The following is a 21,546-nucleotide window of genomic DNA, read 5'->3' on the forward strand; positions in this document are numbered from 1 at the left end:
CACTGGCCAGTTTCTCATGCCTGCCGTGCATCTCTGCACTGTCCTTTAAATGATCTACAGTTTTTATTATTTGGATATTATGGTATTCCATATTTCAAAGCCATAGAGCATCACCATAAAAAATATTTGTGTTTTAAAATTTGAGGTTTGTGAAGAATGTACTTTAGGTCATTAAAAGTACTGCATAGTTCCACAAATTACCTGTACTTTTCTGGGCCCGCTTTATCGTCCATCTGCAGTACCTGTTGAGGATATATGTATTGATGGGCCAGCTGGTTATCAAGACAGTAGTCTTTACTCTTTATCCTCTCGGTTTTGCCCTTGTGGATAATTAGGCTAAGCTCAGGTGAGTGATTAAAGAAGTGATTTAGTAATTCTGGAGTTTGATGCAGTCAGCACAATGTCGTCTGCAAACAGGAGCATCTGGAGGATCTCATCACCTAGAAAGAATTCCTCTTCCTGTCATATACTATAAAAAGAAATTAAAGAGTTAAACTTTTTTAAAAAAACTAAAAGTGAATGGAATGTCATTACCTCTTCTAGCTGAGAAGCCATCCGTTTATGAATACTGAAGAAAATGACATTATCAGAGATTAGATGAATATATTGAAATATAAAGCTTCTACTACATTTGGTATTTTCTCAAATATAGTAATGAATTTCTGACATATAAGAGCAATTCCTAAATGGTATGGAAAGGGGAATGCATAAACATCACAGGAGACCCAGTAATGAGAAAATTGCCATTAATTTCCATTGATCTACTAAAGATACAATTGATATGTGGCTGCTGAAAAATTTGACAAGATACCTAGTAGAAGTGGCAAGAAGAGTTAGTAGTGTTCTGTATTTGACTTTTTTGACCCCCTAAGGCAGACCTGCACAACTTGGCAAGAGGTAGGAGCCAAAATTAAAATAGACTAAACTTCTTCAGGCTACAGATAGGTTTTTAGTGGTTCACTTTCCAAGTAAAGGTATAATTAATGATTAAACTATTTTGCAGATAAACCATATTTTTAAAAAGGGAAATTTTAATTAATACCAATTAATTATACTTGTTACTTAACATTTTTATTTATCATGAAATCACATTAATGTTTAAAAAATTACTTTGCTAAGTGGTACAAGTTTTAATACATTTTTCAGATGTTCTTATTGTTTACATTTAGTAATTACCGAAAACACAGCAAAAAGATACAACTCTCGGGACAGCTAGGTTGCACAGTGGATAGAGCACTGGCCCTGGAGTCAGGAGGACCTGAATTCAAATCTGGTCTCAGACCAGACACTTGACACTTACTAGCTATGTGACCCTGGGCAAGTCACTTAACCCCATTGCCTAGCCAAAAAAAAAAAAAGACACAACTCTCGCACCTCTCAGACCAGAGACAGGCTGACGATGGTTGGTTGCCACAGGCCATGTGACAAACAGGAGATAGTAAGCAAGTGGCAACCCACCACCAAGCTGCATGACAGGCACAGTAGTGACTACTGGGAGGCAAGTTAAGCAGGGCACAGACAAAGCACTCGTTACACTTTTACTTTTACATCCTCTGCATTTTTCACAGACTACCTGAAATCCTTTGGTGGGCTGCAAGCTTAAGTTGTACAGGCCTGCCCTAAGGTCATGGAAAATATTGACCTAAGTATCACTGACACATGGTGGGATGAAATTTATGATCACACTTTGGCTTTGAGTAGGTTATCTTATTAACCTGTAGCCTTAAGGAAGAAAAATATTTTTGAGTTTATCTTTGCTGAGAATTCGTGGCCAGTGACTGATTGATATTCTTCTCCAAACTTAGCTAGACTGGTTCTCAGAAGGTAGATTCTGAACTGGTCGCAGATTTAGAAGGGGCAGAGCAAGCTAGATTCCATCCTTCAGGAAACTGGAAATTTTAATTTTAATAACCTCAGACTTCTAGAAACAAATACCCACTTTTATAATACCATTATTCTGTGATTTTTAACTGCAAGACATGGACAGCCTCTACATAACTGAAAATGAGTATTGCCCAGAAGACAATGGAGAAGCACATGATGGAAGATTAATAGCTTTGAGCTATTAAAGCACACTAAGACTTTGGGGACATCCTGTGTAACAAATAAAAAACTTCAGAGAAGACAGGAATAAAATTTTATTAAGGGACATTTTCACCAAGAGATGGGTGGGGTTATGTGGCAAGGGATGATAGATAGCTTGAGGACTTCATTAGTATCCTCCTGGTGTGAGGAGAAAGTGAAAAAAGTTAGCAGCCCATCAGACGAATTGTTTATGAAATTTATCCTGTGGTTAATTTATGGGAGAATATGAACAGGAGTTGTACAGAGTCATCAGATATGAATGAGTTGTGTCTTGGGAGGAAACATCCAAATTGATAACCTCCTAGATCCAGCTGAATACTCCTAGATAAGAATGGAACGAATGCTGGACTTGGGAGTCAGGAGAGACCTGGTTTCCAGTCCTACTTCTGATGATAGCTATTCAGCCCTGGACAAATCCCCTAACTTATCTCAGTCTCAAGAGGCACTCAACTCACATGATTATTTGGGGTTCAGAGAAGACAACATAAAACCTTAAGGAGTTGTGTTAATTTTTTATGTAATGTGAAGTCCCTGAGAGACCTGGACCTTTACATTTTAAAAATTCTCCCTTTCTTTTCACCCTCTCCCAAGAAATGTTAGATGTCATACTTACATACAGTAATGTCAGCTTTTTCTAGTATATAACCAAAATACTTAAAACTTTACACTGAGAATGTCATTTAAAGGTTGCTTGCTTTGCCTTCCTTTTTATCTAACCTTTTCTCACTCTGCTGAAGGTCTTTGTAGAAAACAAATTAGGTAATATTTTGGTCCTCTGTCAAGACTAACCCTTGCTCATAGAATTAATTACCAGCTTGATTCTCCATTTACACTCTTTTACTTTTCCCTTTGGGTTTTTCTGTTGAATTGAAGTAGATTACAACTGGCAGAATTCAGTAAAAACTCAATAACGCACATTAATTGGGGAAAATTAAGTTTTTGTTATAGAATTTTAAAAAACAGTACAATTATGTGACATTCAGGTATATACAGTAACTTGAACTTGCCAAGTAGAGATTAGAGTACTTTAATAAAATGTAAGAATTATTGTAAGTCATACATTGTTGATAAATAAGTATTTCTGAAGTATTTAAAGTTTCTTAAAAATAGTTCTAGATAATTTTAATATACCTGGTGATTTTGCTTACACTATGAATTTGGACTTTCTATGAGGAAAAGATTTCCTAAAACAAAGGTTAATGACAATCAAAGTATCATAAATCTCAGATTAGTTGAAGTTGGCTACCTTCCAGAAGTAGGGAACCTGGTAGAAGTTGCTATACAAAAAAAAGAAAAAGTGTGTATAAATTGCTTAATCTAACAATTTTTCATCATTTGTGTCAGGTTTCCAGTAAAATGTACTTAAAAGAATCATATTATTAGTTATATCAGTGATTAGGATATATCAGTGATATTAGGTATATAATCCATACAATTTATTAAGAAGTACATTTGTCATTTTTATTCAAGGGGCACCTTGTGTCTTGATAAGCATTTTTAGGAAATTCTTTTAAATTATATTACCTCATTATTTTGTTAAAGTAATTTTCCATATATACTATAGGAAGCTATTAGTTTAAAGGAAAAATATTCTATTAAATTCAGATATCTAGTGCTTTTTAATATTTAGTTTTTATAATTGTTTTGCTTTTTGAAAGAATTATTGAAACAATAAATGAAATGCAGCGCTTTTATAATATTTTATCTTTGTAGCTTGAGGAGGAATAGCAAAGTTGTTTATTTTTGGCATTTAAAGCCAACTTTCAGTAAGTCTTTACCTGAATTTCTAATTTAAGCCAGAACATCTTGTAAAAGCACCCACATCTGTACTTTTGTGTTCTTTTTTTTTTTCTAGCTCATCTGTAGGTTATTTGCAGCCTTTAGGATCAGATCAGATACAGTTTCCTCAAACCTCTTCACCATGTAGTTCCCAACAGCTTCAAAGCCACCAATGTGCAGGTATGGAAAGATGATTGAATAATTATAATTAGGGATTTTTTTCACATTTGAAAAAGAAAAACTAAATGAAATGCATTAAAATTTTAGAAAACCCATTGTTCTTGCCTAGAATGTATCTTGAGGGACTGAAGCATTTTAATCCCCATCTGCCAGAATCTTTCTCTTCCTTTAAAAGTCACCTTGATTACTACCACCTCCATGAAATTTTCCTGATTCTACTAAAAAAGTGTTTCTCCTTTCTCTCTCTGTCTCTCTCTGTCTCTCTCTGTCTCTGTCTCTGTCTTTCTCTCTCTCTCTCTCTCTCTCTCTCTCTCTCTCTCTCTCTCTCTCTCTCTCTCTCTCTTCCTCTTTCTCTCTTTCCTACAGTACTTTGCATCTCTCCTCCCCTTTTAGCACACTCTACCTTGTACTATATTTATATCAGGTCATGTCCCCCAGTTCCCAAGATATGTATGCAACATATCCAGGATGTAAAGCAGTGACTATTTTTTTCATCTTTCTAATCCTAGCATCTAGCTTAGTGCTTTACAATGGGTAAGTGTTTAATAATTATTGGCCAAATTAATTTGAATATATAATAAGAAATGTATAAATTTAAATACAATTAATGGTGCCATCTAAATCACTCTTAACACTTTAAAGCCACTCTTATCTTGTTACCTCCCATATTCGTACAAAGAATGTGCCTATCACTGCACCCATTCTAGTTAACTATGCAACATATCTGATAACTTATGTCAACATTCATCCAGACCCAGTAAACTTAATCAGCCCCTGAAGATAGTCACTTAGGATAGCAGCCTCTCCAAGGGCACCATTCACTATTGTTGCTTCTATAGCTTAGCAACATGAGTACCTGGAAGCAGAATTTAGACCAGAAATGTAGGCATAACCCTCTCCCCTCTTCATCTACACTCATGTACAAATCCATGAATACATATATTTAAAATGATGAGAAGAGTAAGCCAGAAGAGAGAGAAAAAAAAAACATTAGATAGTGTTTGGGGGGTTTTTGTGTTGGTGTTTTGTTTTGTTTTTGTTTTGTTGGGTTGGGTTTTTTTTTTTAGAAAGTGTTTAAATGGTGAGTGAGACAAAGGAAAATATGGTCCAGAAAAATTACTTAACTTTACCAAGTTCACAAGAAGTTAACAGCAGAGCCAGGATCCAATCTCTCTGTAGCTTAACGATTCTTTTTTTAAGTTTCTCATTTTTTCATTTTTTTTTCTCGTTACAAATGGTGGTGTATTTAACACTGACCATAGCAAATTTAATTTCAAGTTTATTTTATTAAAGTGTTTTCCCTGCTGGATACTTCCACCTATATGTCCCGAAAGTAGTTCATGCTGACTATGTCCAGAACCCTAAACCTACCTCATCATCTTTCCCCTAAACTATATCCCTTCTCTTAACTTCCCTATTTCTGTCAAGGACACCATCATCCAAACCATGCCTGAAATACTGTCTTTCTCCCACTACAATTCCCAAATTCCTAGCTTCGTTCAAAGCACAGCTCAGATGTCCTTGTCTTCAGGAGGCCTCTCTTACTTCTCCCTTCCATTGACGTCAGTGCTCTCAAATCCTCTTCCCCAAAAATATTATTTTGTATTTACTTGTTTATATGTATTTATCATTGGCCATGTTATTTTCCCCCAGTAGAATGTAATTTCCATGAGGTCAGGAACTGTTTCCCTTTTGTTTGACTTCCTATCCTCAAGCATCTAGCTCAGTGCCTGGCACAAAACTGACATAGTAAATAAATGTTAAGTGAATGAATGAACATTTGTTAAATTGAGAGTACAGACTGTTTCATTTTTTTTTGTCTTTGTGTCAACAGCACCTAATGTAGTACCTTCTCAGTATTTGTGCAACTGAATTGAATATTTTTTTAATGTTGCCCAGTTGGGTCTTACAGTAAAATAATGGACCATGCTTTAAAATTACCATACTTACAATGAACATTCTGTTTTTTAGGGTAAACATGACTTTTATCTACTTCATCAATTTTACTTTCTCTTACCGAACACATTCTGTTAATAATTCTCATTATCTACAATTAAATAACAGCACTTAAGAACACTTCGTTCTGATATTTAAATTTTTGCCCTAGTTCCAATTTTTTTAATGTAAGCAAAACATGAAAATGAACATTATGCCAAGAGTCCTCCTTCTGTTTTGTAGCTGTACCGCCACCTGGTGGAGGAGTGGTCATGATGCAGTTAAATATACCAAACAGTTCCCAACCTCGAGCCCACTCACCCCCTCAGTGGAAGCAAAACAAATACTACTGTGATCATCAAAGAGGACAAAAGTCAGTAGAATTTAGCAATTTAGAAACTGTTGTCCAGGTAAGTTTGCTGTTCATTGTTCCTGGTGATGCTGACTTTGTAACATTTATATTTACTGCATAATAATAGCAATAATAGCCTACTTCTTATGGATCTTTACAATTTACAAAGCACTGTATGTCATCTCATTTGCTGTAACAATTCATGACATATATTGTAAAGGGATGTTTCCAAAATTAACAACCTATGGCCATTTTTTTCTCATGTTTTAGATACTCTTTTGCTACTTAAACTTCTGATCTTTCCATGTCTTTTCTTGTCACATTTTAGTTACAGCACAGCCCTCAACTTAGTAGCCCGGTTACCTCACCAGCCCAGTCACCAGCACCAGCTCAGCTCTCCAATATGAAAAATATCTGTCCCACATTAGCACCTCTTTCCATTGTACCCCAGTTTTCTAGACCTTTTGTCCCTGGACAAGGTAAGTCTTTGATCATGAACAAGTAGTTATTGCCTTGGATAACTTAAAGTTTACCATGACCAAATAATTTGTTGTTTATTTCATTTATGCTTCTGTTTCTCCAGCACCTTATTTTCCAATGGAATAGCACCCCAGTCTAGTCCCCTAACCTACTTTACTAGGCAAAGATGCACCAGGAAAAGAGTAACTTAGGAGAATAAGGAGGCAAGAGTTTTTCTGTACTCTACCCTCATCAGACCATATCTTGGAGTATTGTGTTCTGGGCATCCCATTCAAGAAGGCTGTTAATAAGCTAAAAAGTATCCAGGGGAGGGCAGTGAGAATGATTAAGGGCATTGAATCCATGTCATCTGAGAACATGTTGCTGGAACTGGAAATGTTTGACCTGGAAAGGAGAAGGAAGTCCTGGGGGTGCCCAGCATCAGGGCCATGGTGATCTTCTTTTAAGTATTTAAAGGACTGCCATACGGAAGAGGAATTAGACTTTGTTTTGTTTGTCCCCAGATAACAGAATCAGGAGCAATAGGTAGAAGCTGTAAAGAGGCAAATTTATCCTTGTTGTCAAAGATGTTCTAACAATTAGGGCACACCCCAAGCGTCTGAGGCCATTTAGTCTGTCTCAGGAGATAGCAGGTTTCCCTTCATTCTAGGTCTCTGAACAGAGGCTGGGTGGCCACTTCTCAGTGGCAAGGCTGCCTTTTCAGGTAGAGGTTAAACTAGACAGTCACTGAGGTTCTTTCCAACTCTAAAATTCTGTTACTCCAAAGTTCATCAAGTGGACCCTGAATTAATTTAATCTTTGTTCGCCTCCCTGTACTTTCTCCCTAAAAATCAGAAATGACTTTGTTGTTTTAAAACATCTTCTGATATATCACATCATGTGCCTAGTATTATTTTTAGAGATGGAGAAAGACAGTTCAGGGTTTTGTGCCCTAGAAAGTGTGCCATTCTTACCAGACACTGAAAGGAGGCCCTTCTTTCTTGTTTTTGGAATCTGTTGTCCTGAAGCAGTATATTCAGATTATGGCTCTTAAACCTCTTTCATATGCAAATTGACATTCTTTAAAACTTCTTATCTCTATATTAGAATAATCTATTCCGATTTTGTGTGGTTCCATAGTCACATAATTCTGCCACTGTTCTTAACTGCCTTCTTTAGGAGAGGCACCAGGATGTAGCGAATAAAAGAACCAGCTTCAGAATCAAGAAGACCTGAGTTCAGATCCGCTCACATATTGACTGGTCAACCCTGGGCAGATCACTAAACTTAAACTCGTCATGTCCAAAACTGAGCTTAGTTTCTTTCCCCAAAAATCCTACTCTCTTTTAAACTTCCCTATAACTATTGATGGCACCATTCTTGACCTTTACTCTCTCACCTCCCATATCCAAGCTGTTGCAAGGCTTGTAGATTTCACCATTGCAACATCTCTCAAATACTCCCCCTTCTCTCTTCTAACACTGACACCACCCTGGTGCAATCCCTCATTGCTTCATTCTTGAGCTATTGCAATAGCCTGCAATAGCCTGAGTCTACCTGCCTCAATTCTCTCCCCGCTGCAGTCCATTGTTCATTCAGCTGTCAAAGTGATCTTCTCAAGGGCATGTCTGAGGATGTCATCACCCTCCTCAGTAAACTCCAGAGATTCCGTATCACCTCCAGGATCAAATACAACACCATACACACACACCCTTTCCAGTGTTATAGCTTCCTCCTCACAACTTACTCTTCATTACAGTGACACTGGCCTCCTTGCTGTTCTTAAAACAAACCACTCCATCTCCCAAGGGACTCTGGGCATTTTAAGCACTGACTTGGAATGCTCTCCCTCCTTATCTCCTCCTCCTGGCCTCCCTGGCTTCCTTCATATCCCAGCTAATATCCTGACTTCAACAGGAAGCTTTTCCTGAAGCCCCATAATTAAAATGCCTTCCCTCTGTTGATTTCTTCCAGTTTGTCCTGACTGCATTGTATTTGTACATAGTCATTTGCATTTTATCTCCCCCATTAGCCCATGAACTCCTCAAGTGTAGGGACTGTCTTTTGCCTTTCTTTGTATCACCAATGCTTGGCACAGAGTAGGAGCTTAATGTTTATTTACTGTGACTGCCTGATTAATTTCTCAGTGTTCCCACGCACTCTCCAAGTTTTGCAGAGCAGATGCCGTTCTGCATGGGTTTAGGGAGTTCCTTTTACAGATAACACAAGTCCAGTCCAAAAAAGAATTCACCTTCAGATACTTTGTCCAGTAGTTTTGTGAATTTTCTTGAAGCTTTGTCTATTTCTTCTTTAAACCATATTTATTGTTTTAAAAAAAATCATTTTGACCCTTAGATAAGTCTTTTCTGACTTTGATTTTAAGTATCTTCAGTGTGTTCAAAAACTACAGCCTCACTGTTCCTGCCCCGAAGTTGTTACCTAGCCAGCAACTATGCCTCTCTGACCTAAGCCTGCCTGTGTGTGTTCTTCAACCAGAGCTGCAGGGCCAGTGGGCTAGAGACCAACAGATCATAGCTATTGAGTATTGTCAGTGAACTGCATAGCTACCATTTCTGTAATACCTAGGGAGGAACAGGCATCTGACGGAGTGAAGAATTTGTACCATGCTTTTCCTTATGATTTTCCCCTCTTTATTTACCCTAACTTATTTTTCTCTTCAATATTACAATGCTTTTTCTATCAAAAAATATCTTCCCTTGTTCTAATTAGAAAGCTTGGAAATGGTATTATAATCTAAAAAAGAAAAATAGAAAAAAAAATTCTTATTGCTTTCCAGGTGATTCCAGATATCCATTACTTGGCCAACCACTGCAATACAACCCTCCTTCTATTCTGCATGGACACATTCCGAGCCAACAGGTGGGGAAGAGAGTAGCTTAGCCCAGGGCAGGGTGCTGCGGGGAGGCAGGTGTGGAGGCAGCTCGGTGCAAACTTACTGCTTATGGCTAACAGCTTGAAGCACAGCCTTACCATGTGGTGGGGAGCCAAAGAATATGAAGAATATCATAGGGGAGGTCATTAATAATAGGGAAAGAAAGAAGCTGCCCTTCCACTAAGACAGGGGTGGGAGGGAAGGCCTGGATTTGAATGGAAGGAATATAATTTCTACTTCTTATTTTCCCAAACAATTTTTAATCCAAAGTTCATTTAGATCTACACCGTTTCCTAAGCTTGCATTATTTTGAAACATTAAGAACATATACTTTTTCTGAAAAGTTGGTAATGTTTGTAATGATCTATTTCTGACTTTTCAGTGTCAGCCTGCAAGCAGGCATGGAAATCGAGGAAGGAAACAAGCTAAAAAGGCTGCTTCCACTGACCTTGGCGCAGGAGAAGCAGGTAGATCATTTGGGGGCAATTGGGAATAATTTTGTTGTTGCTGCCTGGTGGAGCAGTCATTAAAAGAGACCATCCCAAAATAACCTTGTTGAGGTAATTAGGACAGGTATTACCATATTGGTCTAAAAACAGGCAATTCATTTCCCAAAATCTGACTTGTTAAAAACTCAGCTGCAGTCTAACATTGGTGTTATTTTTCAGCACATGACTCCATTCATCCTTGCAAAGAGATTTCATTTTAGAGCTATGGACTCTGTTTGGGAATGGATCATATTTGAACCAATATAAGGGTTTTACAGATGAGGAAACGTATATAAAGAATAAATGACTTGCCCAGAGTCACAAATCTGATTTATTTAATTTAATGAAAGAACAAGACTTTAGATCTCCTGACTCAACTCCATTTTTCTTTTCTTTTCTTTTTTTTTTTTCCTACTTCCCCAGCCTTTGGTCTATAGCCAAAAGTCCATGAACTTGGTTTTTTTTTTTGGGGGGGGGGTGTGTATTGATAACTTGCCCAACATAATTGGCTTCTTTGTAATTCTATGCATTTTATTTTCTGTAAATGTTCCAAGAATTGCCCACAGGTTTCACTAGACTGCCAAAGGAGTCCATGACCCAGAAAAGATGAAAAATCCCTGGTCTCCAGCATCATCTGTGACAGAAATGACACTGGCAGCTGAGTCAGTGCCCTTAGCATGATGTATGAAAGCACTGAGCAGGATTGATAGAAAATGATGGCTTTCATTGGGTGTACTTTGCAATTATATATAAATGTATATATACATATATAAATAATGTATCTGTATGTATGTATATATACATATATAAATAATGTATCTGTATGTATGTATATATATATATATATGAATGATTGATTAATCTGGAAAAGCTGACCATTCTCATGATCAGAATTTGTGTTCAGCAGTCTTCTCCACATTTGGTAACAAAAACACTTTAATTTTCTCATTGCAGCTGTTGGAAAGGTCTTAGAAATTACAGAACTACCTGATGGGATAACCCGTATAGAAGCTGAGAAGCTTTTTGGAGAACTCTTTAAAATTGGTGCCAAGATCCGCTGGCTCCGGGATCCCCAGTCTCAGACACCGCTGCGCCACCATTCTCTTTACTGTGGCAGTGGAGATGGCACAGTGAAGACAGAACAATCTAAACCTAGTGACTTGGCCTCCACATACACAGTTCTAGCAACATTCCCCTCCATTTCAGCTGCCCAAAATGCATTGAAGAAACAAATTAACTCAGTTAACAAGTTTAAGCTGAGGACAAGCAAGAAGCACTATGACTTTCATATCCTAGAAAGGGCAAGTTCTCAGTAGCAGATCTACTACTGGACCGTCAGCCTTTATGACACCTCTGTCTTCTGCCGTCCTTGATTAGCTTGATGTTTGGAGCTTCTATTAACATTATAGAGACTCCTGGGACAGTTGGTCATGGCGTGATAGCATTCGAAGAAAGGCCAGTGATCCAGTAAGGTGGACGGAAAGAGATACACAGTTGACCCCAGATGACCAGAATTCATACCAACCTGATACAGAGTAGCAGCTTTCTCTGAGGAATGCTGTTAAAATGCCGCTAACTTTTATAGTTGTTTTGTTTTATATTTCTGAATTCTTGTATCAGATCCAAAGCTCTATTGTACAGCAAATTTTTCTTCACAACAAATAGCCGTATTGGAAGCTGTATTTCCTATCCTTTTTGCAGCCAGGACACTATGACCCATCTTGGATGTGGGAAGGATGAAAGAGGTAGATTATCTGAGCCAAAACTATTCATTCTCTTTTTCTTGGTGGGTGAATGAAAAGAATCCTTACATAGAAGATTCCTGTTCCTCTGAATTTCCAACCACACATTTTTCAGTAATGATAGAATTTGTTCACAAAGTCCTTTCCTCATTCAATATATTCAGACAATGTGAATGTTAATTGTAAATAAATTATGTTCTTAACTAATTTTAATCAAACCATTTAGCAGAGAGATTCTCTAAGGGGAATAGGAATCCTTCTTTAACAGGAACAAAGTTAACTACAATCATTTCTATTTTTCTTTTTCTTTTAAGTCAAAGGGTAAAAATGATGAATCTTTAAATATATGTCCCCCAGATAACTGTGCCACTTATTTGCCTTCCCCTCCATATGGATCTTATCTCTGTTGACTGTAAGGAAATACATTTGTCAAGTGCTAGAAAATTCCTAAATGGTTTAAATTTGTTTTCATTGTTTGCAGAGGATCACTGGACATCAAAGATTCATTGCACTGCAGAACGAGCAACCTTTTTTTCAATTTCTGTGTAATTTGCAAGGCTGTACAATGTGTGCTGATGCAAGCCTTTTTCAGTTCAGAAGAATAAATGTTTACAAATATAAAAGTACTGTGCATTTTAATGAGGATAGCTATAACCTTCTAATAACATTAATGAATCTAATTTTTATAAAACATATGCCATACATTTTGGAAACTACCTCAAAAATCATCTTTTTCTTACTATGTCATTTAAGTGTCACCTCCTGCAATATGATTCATATAATTTCATGTCCTCAGTAAATGAATTCTAATCAAAAGTGGAAAATTACAGGGCTTCCTCAGTGCTCCTGTGATTCTGTAATAGGAACTCTCCCTACAGAGATGCAGGATGCAGTCCAGCCATGCCATTTGCATCCTGTGGTCTCCTCTTCATGTCCTCCCCTATCTCTTCCACTGGAAGTACCAACAGGGGACAGAGTCCAACCATTCATTGTCCCTCATGGTCACTACATAACTACCTCATCTCCTTTTGTGAGTCATAAAATATCTTTAACGCCACTTCTGTTGTACAGTCCTTTACCAATAAAGTGCATGTGCATGCGCGTGCGCGCGCACACACACACACACACACACACACACACACACACACACACATTTTATCCCCAGGGGGTGTCTTTCCCTTCCCATTTGCATAGCCTGCAACTTGTAATTCTTCAGATGCTCTCTAGCAAACCAGCAAAAAGAGAACAATATTAAAAAGATGGAAATCGTGTGTAGACCAAAAACAAAATTTCATTTATTTTTGTTTTGTTATTTTGTTTTTTTAAGAATTTGGTGTTTGCACGTAATCTCTTCTGGGTTAATTGTTTCATTTGTAAATTATTTGCTCCATTTGTAAATATGTTGACACGTGCCTTTTAGCTATTTCACTACTTGTTCATAAAGCAATTTAGACATCACTAAGAAGATCATTTGTTGCCCACCCTAACTTCCCTGGGGACTAGTTTGGTTCCAGACCATGCTAGGAAGTTCAGATTGTGAAGTCACATGTTCCTCTCTAGTTCAGAATATCAGATTCATACTATGGCAGGCCTGAGGTGACTCAAACTGACTCCTCACATCTGATCAGAAGCAGACCTAAATGAAAAGGTAGCCTAGAAAGCACCTTGACCCCAGGAATCCCTTGAATGTAGACTGATGATGAATATTGACCTCCCAGCATCTAGAGAGTAGGATCTCTCAGTGTTAGAAAGTATACTGTCATGTGTAAACTTGGAATCTTCAAAGGATTTGGAAGGGAACCACTCCAAGAGGAAGGATTTGGAGTAAAAACCATGGTAATCATTCATTGATCATCTACTTGCTGGAACACTTTCGTTCGATTCTGTCCTGTATGCCTATTGGTCATTTAAGCTCTCACCTTAATCTTACAGTGCAAGGACAAGAGGTGGGAGCCTAGAAGACAGCAAAAATCATAACTGTAAGGCCAACAAAACCAACTAAGTTCCCCTATAGCCTCTAGCCAGCACATGAGATACATGAAGAAACATAATTCTGTTTCAGTATCTTTCTCTGAATATTCTCTTTAATCCCTCTTTAATCCCTTCTGGAAAGTCTTAGGATTATACAAATCAGCAATTTTATGAGCATTTATCCTCAAATCATAGATTCAGAGCTAGGAGAAGCTTTGGGGAATCATCTGGCATAACTCCTTCATTTTATAGATGACCCTCCCCAAGGCCCAGAAAAAGGAAGGAACTTGTCTGCAGTCATATAAGAGGTAAGTAGCAAATCCAGATACTCCCACTTTCAGATTCATTGCTTTTCCCACTATAATACACTACCTCCACGCCGTAGGAATTCCCATGGAGCAATTATTCAAGGGGCCAGATGGTCCTGGAAGAAATGGCTCTACTGATGATTGGTGCTTGAGAAAATGTGTTAAAACACCTGAGGTTTTTATATAATTAAGTCATAGCACCCAGCCTCATTAAATAAAGCAACTAAGACTTTCTCTTATCTCACTGTAAACGTATGGACAGTGTATTAGGAGAAATAGAGTGGGCACACAGAGGGACCTGTTCAAAGCCCCTGACCTCGAGGAAACACCAGAGCAAACTTCCAGCACTTCCACTATCTACCTTTACCAAAGGCTCCACTACTTTCTCACAAACTAAGATCTCTTACCCACAAGCATGTGATCTCCCAGATCTGTTTACCGCATTGATTTATTTTGGAGTCAGTGTTGTGTTTATCATTAAAGTAGTCACTTTCCTAACATCTCAGGCATGTATCAGTTGACTGACCTCTTCCTTAGGCAAAAAGACTGAATAATAAGCATAATGTATTAACATCCTTTTTAAACAGCACTTAATATTTTTTAACCAGTCAGTGGTTTTAAGAAACATCACTGATTACTTGTTTCAAGCCTTTAGTATGTATTCAGCAAATATTTATTGAACACTTAATATGTGCAAAGTGCTGGGAGCAATGCAAAGATGAATAAAATGCACTCCACACCCCAGTAGACGTAACAGTCTAGTGGAAAAGATAAGACACTAAACAGAACGTGAAAGTACATTAGAAAATTATAAAGCATTATGAGAGTTCTGGTGAAAGGCTATTTGTAGTTATGGGCACATCAAAGAAAGCTTTTGTTGATTATCTCCAATTTATCCCAGATATATTTTATCTGTACAAAATTGTCTGGGTGTTGTCTCCCCACTAGACTCTGGGCTTTCTTTGTATCCCCAGTGCCTAGCACAGTGCCTCACTCATGGTTGGCGCTTATAAACATGTATTGACTAACTTTGGGAAAAGGTGACATTTGAACTGAGTTTTTTAGTATAGCTAGAAATTACACAGGTGGAGCTGAAGGCATTCTGTAGAGGTTATAAGGACCTGAAACAGAGGATGAAAATGGAAATGGAGAATTATTGTAGAGGTAGAATCAAAAGGACTTAGGATCTGATTGGATGAGTCCCTTTTGTCAGTATTGATTGGCCCTGCTTCTTTGTGTATGCCCTGCTCCATTGGCTTCCATGATAAGTTCTTTCCTGGTTCTCCTATTCCTTTTTTCTCTTTGCTGGTTTCTTCCCCCAAGAGAACAAAGGTGTCATACACACCCACTCTCCACCTCAGTCAAGATTCTGTCCTTGGTCCCCTACTCTCTACACTTTCTCCTTTGCCCATATAATCCTCTCCCATGACTTAAATTATCAGTATGTGCACCTAACTCCCAAATATATATTTATCTCTAGCCCCTTCTTTCCATCAGCGCCAGTCCTACATTTCCAGTTGCCTGCTTAACATCACCTAGATAGATGTCCTGCCACACCTGACATTCCAATATGACCCAAACTGAAAGCTTTTCCTCCACTTAGTGCTGGTTCTTTTCCTGACTCCCATATTACCGTTGACGGTACATCATATTCCCAGTCACTCAAGGTTGACATCTCATCTTTTGACTTTTTCCTCTTCACTCCCACATCCAATCAATTGCCAAGTCCCCTATTTTATCTCCACAGCATGTCTGCCACCATTCTACTCCTCTCTCCTCATACTGCCACCAACCTAGGTCAGGCCCTCACCACTTTTTAGTTCAACCATTGTTATAGACTCATTTACTGTTCTGTTTCCAGTTTCTTGTCGCTCTAATCTATCCCTCACACAGCTGCCTAAATAATCTTCTAATGCACAGGCCTGACTTTGTTACTCTTCTGTTTAAATAAAAGAAAAAACATCATTTGTTCCCTGTTGCAAAATGAGCTTGAAGTGCCACTGTCTAACAGGCAGTTAGAAATATGGACTATAATTTGAAAAAAGGCTCAAGGCTGGAGATAAGAGATTTAGGATTAGTCAGACATGAAAATGTATTAAGTGCTTACCATGTGCTAGGCACTGTGCTAAATGCTGGGCATGTCAAGATGACCATCATTCAATGGGAGAGACAACATGCAAAGAATAGTGCATATAAGTTGTACACAATGTAAACGGAAGGTAATGTCCACATAGAAATGGTTTACAAGACCATGGAGAGAGATGAAATGGTCAAGAAAGTTCAGTGAGAGAAGAGCCTTGGGGAACATTTATCTACATTTAAGGTAAACAGCAAGAAGGGGGAGCCTGTCAAAGATGTAAAAAAGATAACCAAGATAGTGTACTATCATAGGAGTTGGAAAGTTTCAAGAAGGGAGATCGGTATCAGAGGCCACAAGGAGAAATGGGAGCATAAAGACTGAAAAAAAAAAAGTCTGGTGACTGGCAACCAAGAAGACCACAGTGACCTGGGAGGGAACTATTTCAATAGAGTAATAGGCATGCAAAAGGTTGAGTAGAGGAAAGGTGAATTAAAACACCAGAAGACAAACATAGACTACAACCTTGTAGTTATGGACAACAGAAATAAAATCACATTATACACACAGTAAAGAAAGCCAGGAGGGGCAGCTAGGTGGCGCAGTGGATGGAGCACCAGCCCTGAAGTCAGGAGGGCCCGAGTTCAAATCCGGTCTCAGGTGAAGCACTTGACACTAGCTGTGTGACCCTGGGTAAGTCACTCAATCCCAATTGCCTAAAAAAGAAAGCCAGGAAAACAAGAGAAATGTGGTCTTCCCTACCAATCCATATAGTCTTAGCCCTATCCTGGGTGGGGTACCTTCTGAACTGGAGAAAGCAAAGAAGGAGGAAACCCTAATTTCAAGCAGGTCCATGGCTCATTTTCTGGTTTTGTTTTGTTTTTGTGTGTGTCTCTAGCACCTAACACAGTTCCTACATGTCCTAGGTACCTTATAATTGCTTATAGTATTAGACTGGTCCAAGAACTCCAACTGCAGCAGCTCATGTTCTGTAGTGCCCATCTTGACCCAGGAGCTCATCACTGTCTTCACCTCTGTCCATTGCTTCCCTGGAACTAAAAGGTTCCATGTTGTGGAGAGGAGGAAAACTGCTGTGTGATTGTGCAGTTTTCTTTCCAGGAAATGGCATCCATGTCTGTACCTTCTCTCTCCTATGTCTGAACTCCTTTTTCTCCATCCCTTTCAGTCTTCTATTTCCTGGAAGGATATAACTCAGGTCTAGAGACTAGCCATGAACTTGTTGGTTTAACCAGTTCATGTTGGTTCTGCAACTAAGACTGTATCAGGAGAAGGCAGAGTCAGTAAAGGCAGAAACTCACCTAACCTCTCCCAACTTCCCCTCCAAACAACCTTAAAATAACTCCTCAAAACAAATTCTTTCCAGCAAGCCAGATGTGAGGCCCCTCACCACAGTGCAAGCCAGCAGCAGGCCTTGGGGGCAACTGAATCTGGAGCAACTACTTCTGGAGCTCTCAGCCCACAGACAGTAAGGAGGTCGACAACTGGTCAGAAGGAGACTACAAGAGACCTTTTGCCGGTGCTGGGTGCGGGGCTCTATTGCATTGCCTGTACTCAGTTCCAGGTCACAGTCACAGGGTGAGGAGGAACACCAGCACACTAGAGATCCTAGCTGTGGGGAAGCAGAGACTCTGGTCGCAGTTACAGGGCAGAAAATAGCATTTGTGTTCGCTCACAGACCCAGAGAGCGGCTACTACACCTCTCCCAGCAGAGTACCACTTTGGAACTGACTCTGAAAGCAACAGCATGAACACGCCTGAACTTGGCACAGCGCCCCCCCACCCTGAGCTGAGCAGAGCCCGGCTTAACATAAAGTTAAAAGTCAAGAAAGAGGCTGGAAAGCTGAGTAAGCAATGGCAACAACAACAAAGAGCCTGACCATAAAAAGTTACTGCGATGACAGGGAAGATCAGACCAAAGACTGCATCGGTGGGGCAAACACACTGTCTAGGACACACAAGGAGGAAAAGGGTTCCTGGGTCCGTTTGGATCTAATTTTTCCCCTGGCCATTTTCTGCCCATCTGCCTACAAATTACCAAAGATGATGACTGAATGGGCAGCTTCTAAGTGCTGATTATGTGTCAGGTGTGCTAAGCAAAAGAGTTGCAATAATAAGAGTTCCTGTGCTCAAAAAGAATATATTCTAATAGGCAAAGACAATCTGAAATAACTACAATCCAGGGGAAATAACATGGGAGAGAAGCAAATGTCAGACATGTCATTCATGCTACAAATTACTTAGAGTCAAACCCTCAGAGGTCTTAGCATATAACCTCATTAACACCAACTCCTCTATAAGTGCTCACATCCCGAACTTTTCATAACACATCAGTAGCTGGAGGCAGCTGGGTGGCACAGTAGATACAGCACTGGGCCTGGCGTCCAGAACACCTGGTTTAAAATGGGCCTCGGACTCTTACAAGTTAAGTGGCCCTGGGCAAGTCACTCAATCTCTGTTAGACACAGTTAACTTCATCTGTAAAGTGGCGATCATGCCACCTATCTCACAGTTGTCATGAGGACCAGTGAGATGATACTTATAAAGTGCTTAGCGCAGTGCGGGCTACATAGTAGGTGCTCTATAAATACTTATTCCTTTTCCCCTTTCCCCATCCATTCCCCAGTATGCCAGTATTCCTCTTGTACATATGAAAAAAAAATAAAAGGCAGGGAAGTCGACAATGTTTGCCCCATTGTTGCAGCCTTTGTTTTGATCTTCCCTGTCATCACCATAACTTTTTACGGTCAGGCTCTTTGTTGTTGTTGCCATTGCTTACTCAGCTTTCCAGCCTCTTTCTTGACTTTTAACTTTATGTTAAGTCGGGCTCTGCTCAGCTCAGGGTAGGGGGAGGCGCTGTGCCAAGTTCAGGCTTGTTCAGAGTTAGTTCTGAGGGTCTGCAAGTTTTCAGTGCTTTCAAAGTGGCGCTATGCTGGGAGAGGTGTAGTAACTGCTCTCTGGCTGTGTCTTTTTTTTTTTCAGTAAGATAATATAGTTCTTCAGTTATGTGTTCTACAAGGTTGGCTATTGTCTTACAGCACAAGTATTTCTAGAGGTTCTATGGAAATCAGCGATCTCAATATGGAGGTTAATCAATAAGAAGGTAGTAGAGGGATAGGATTCCATTAAAACTTCAAACACTTTTGTTAACTGCTCTATGGTCTATGTTTTGGGAAATAAAAGAAGAAGAAATGAAACCTGCCCTCAAGGAGCTTAGAGTCTATAATGGGGAAGACAACACATACGACAGCTATAACGTGGTAGAATGTGGAAATGCAATGTGAGGTACAAAATGAGATATTAATCCAAAAAGCAGGTAGGATTGTTTCTTGCTGGGAGACACAGGTAAGGTTTTATGAAGCAGATGATATTTAACCTGGGCCTTGAAAGATGGATAGGGATTAAACAGGCAAAGCTATTCAGGGAAGCAGAAAAACCAATGTGAGCCAGAAACATGAAGATGGGGAACTCCAAAGCACATATAGTATAAGGAATATCAGGGAGTATGATCTGCCTAGTAGAAGAGAGGAAAAGTGATCAGAAGGTGGGTCGAGGCCAAGTCACAGAGGCCTTGAATGCTGGCTAAAGAGTAAACTGTGTTCAGGAGTTAACTGAACCTTTGAAAGAATTTTAGCAAGAAGGTGGGATAATCAAATAGATAAAAGACATGGCTAAAGACCACCCCATTCTGGGCCATTAGTTTGAGGATCTCAGAATCAATTAGAAGAATGTATCAGCACTACACAGAGACTTGAGAAACTATTGACAATTATCAGACAGAAAATTCCTTGGAGCAAGAACCACCCTTATCAATCAAGCACTAAGCACTTTTTATTTATTAAGTACTTGTTAAGAAAATGCCAAGTATTATGACTCCCCATAGCCACTCACAGTAGGTGCTTACAAACCTAGTAGGTGCTTAATTAAAATGCAGATGAGTGTGTTAATGAATAAGTGAAAAATATAAACAAAAAACAGTCTAGGAGAGTATAGGCACTAGAATAAAGAGGTTACAGCAGCACATGAAATCCAACCCGAAATGGATGGTTAATTCCCATCTTGTTTCCTAGATTTGCTCTATCTCTACTCCTCTCTCACAATGTAAACAAATGGCGACTCAAGTGCTGGATCCATTCAGCTTTATTCATTCAACAAATACGTATTGGGGTACCTCCTATATATAAAAAAACACTGTGCTATGAGCTTTATGAAAGATGCAAAAATATGATATGGTCCTTACCCTCAAAAAGCTTATAGCTAAGTGTGGAAACAAGTTACAGACACACAAAAAGGTAATTACGGCAATTGTCTCGGGCCATGCCCTTAGGGGTGTTCCATAATGCTAGTACTAGGAAGTGATCCAAGGAGTTAAAAGTGGGGAGAAGGTAATGACTCTGCTAGTTTTTGGTATGAAAAAACCTGAGGCTAAAATTTTATACAATCACTCCCACAACCCCAGACACAATAAGAGAAGAAAGCCTCTTTTCCTTTCTGTGGATGTTACCCCTAAGGCTATGTGAATATACTATCAAAACTTCACAAGAATATTCCATGTAGGGGCAGCGAGATGGCCCTGAAGTCAGGAGGAACTGAGTTCAAATCCAGCCTCAGACCAAACACATGATACTTACTAGCTGTGTGGCAAGTCATTTGATCCCAATTGCCTAAAACATATATATATGTATATATATATATATATATATATATATATATATATATATATATGTATATATATTCCATGTCCCCACCTAGATTATAAACTCTTTGAGGGCAGGGATTGTGTGTTATTCATATTTTTTGTCTTCAGTGCCTAGGACATAGTAGACTTTCAATAAAAGTTAATGATGACCTTCCTCCAAACACTTACTCCAATGTCTAACTGGGACTTGGAGGTGATCCTGGATTTCCTGAAAGCTTAGTCATCAGAACTCAGGTTCTAACATGTTAATCCTCCAAGCTGAAAAGGCTTCAAATGCAGCCCCAACAGGGAGAGTGGCTGGCTCTTGTCCAAAGAGCAACCAAGTTAAATTTGAAAAAGCCACAGAGGGATCGGTGCTTTTACCCACAGAGGTACCTCATAGGATTGTTGTGAGGATCAAATGAGATAATGTTGTAAAGTACTTCGCAAAATTTAAATGGCCTCAGTTTTTTCTATAAAATATGAGGCAGTGTTCTCAGCTGAGAGGGTGGGGGAAGGGGAAGCCAGGGTAGTTTTGAGAAGGGATGAAAAGGTTTGGAAGAGCTGTTGTGAAGAGTGGG

The 21,546-nt window shown here is 39.0% G+C and overlaps 1 protein-coding gene across 12 annotated transcripts in view; it reads left to right on the forward strand.

The window, feature by feature from the left end:
• The window catches only part of R3HDM1 (R3H domain containing 1), an 87,468-nt gene extending 74,932 nt beyond the window's left edge, over positions 1–12,536 (forward strand). For all 12 annotated transcript variants that reach the window (XM_021009437.2, XM_021009442.2, XM_021009444.2 and 9 more), the window contains 6 exons: positions 3,941–4,044; positions 6,223–6,389; positions 6,660–6,810; positions 9,588–9,670; positions 10,066–10,150; positions 11,126–12,536. In XM_021009437.2, coding sequence (XP_020865096.1) covers positions 3,941–4,044; positions 6,223–6,389; positions 6,660–6,810; positions 9,588–9,670; positions 10,066–10,150; positions 11,126–11,487 — 952 coding nt within the window. In that variant the 3' untranslated portion in view covers positions 11,488–12,536. The remainder of the gene's footprint in view (positions 1–3,940; positions 4,045–6,222; positions 6,390–6,659; positions 6,811–9,587; positions 9,671–10,065; positions 10,151–11,125) is intronic.
• The last annotated feature ends 9,010 nt before the right edge of the window (positions 12,537–21,546 follow it).

Source organism: Phascolarctos cinereus, unplaced genomic scaffold (assembly GCF_003287225.1).
Source record: "Phascolarctos cinereus isolate Bilbo 61053 unplaced genomic scaffold, phaCin_HiC Scaffold_726;HRSCAF=1367, whole genome shotgun sequence".
Taxonomy (NCBI): Eukaryota; Metazoa; Chordata; class Mammalia; order Diprotodontia; family Phascolarctidae; genus Phascolarctos; species Phascolarctos cinereus.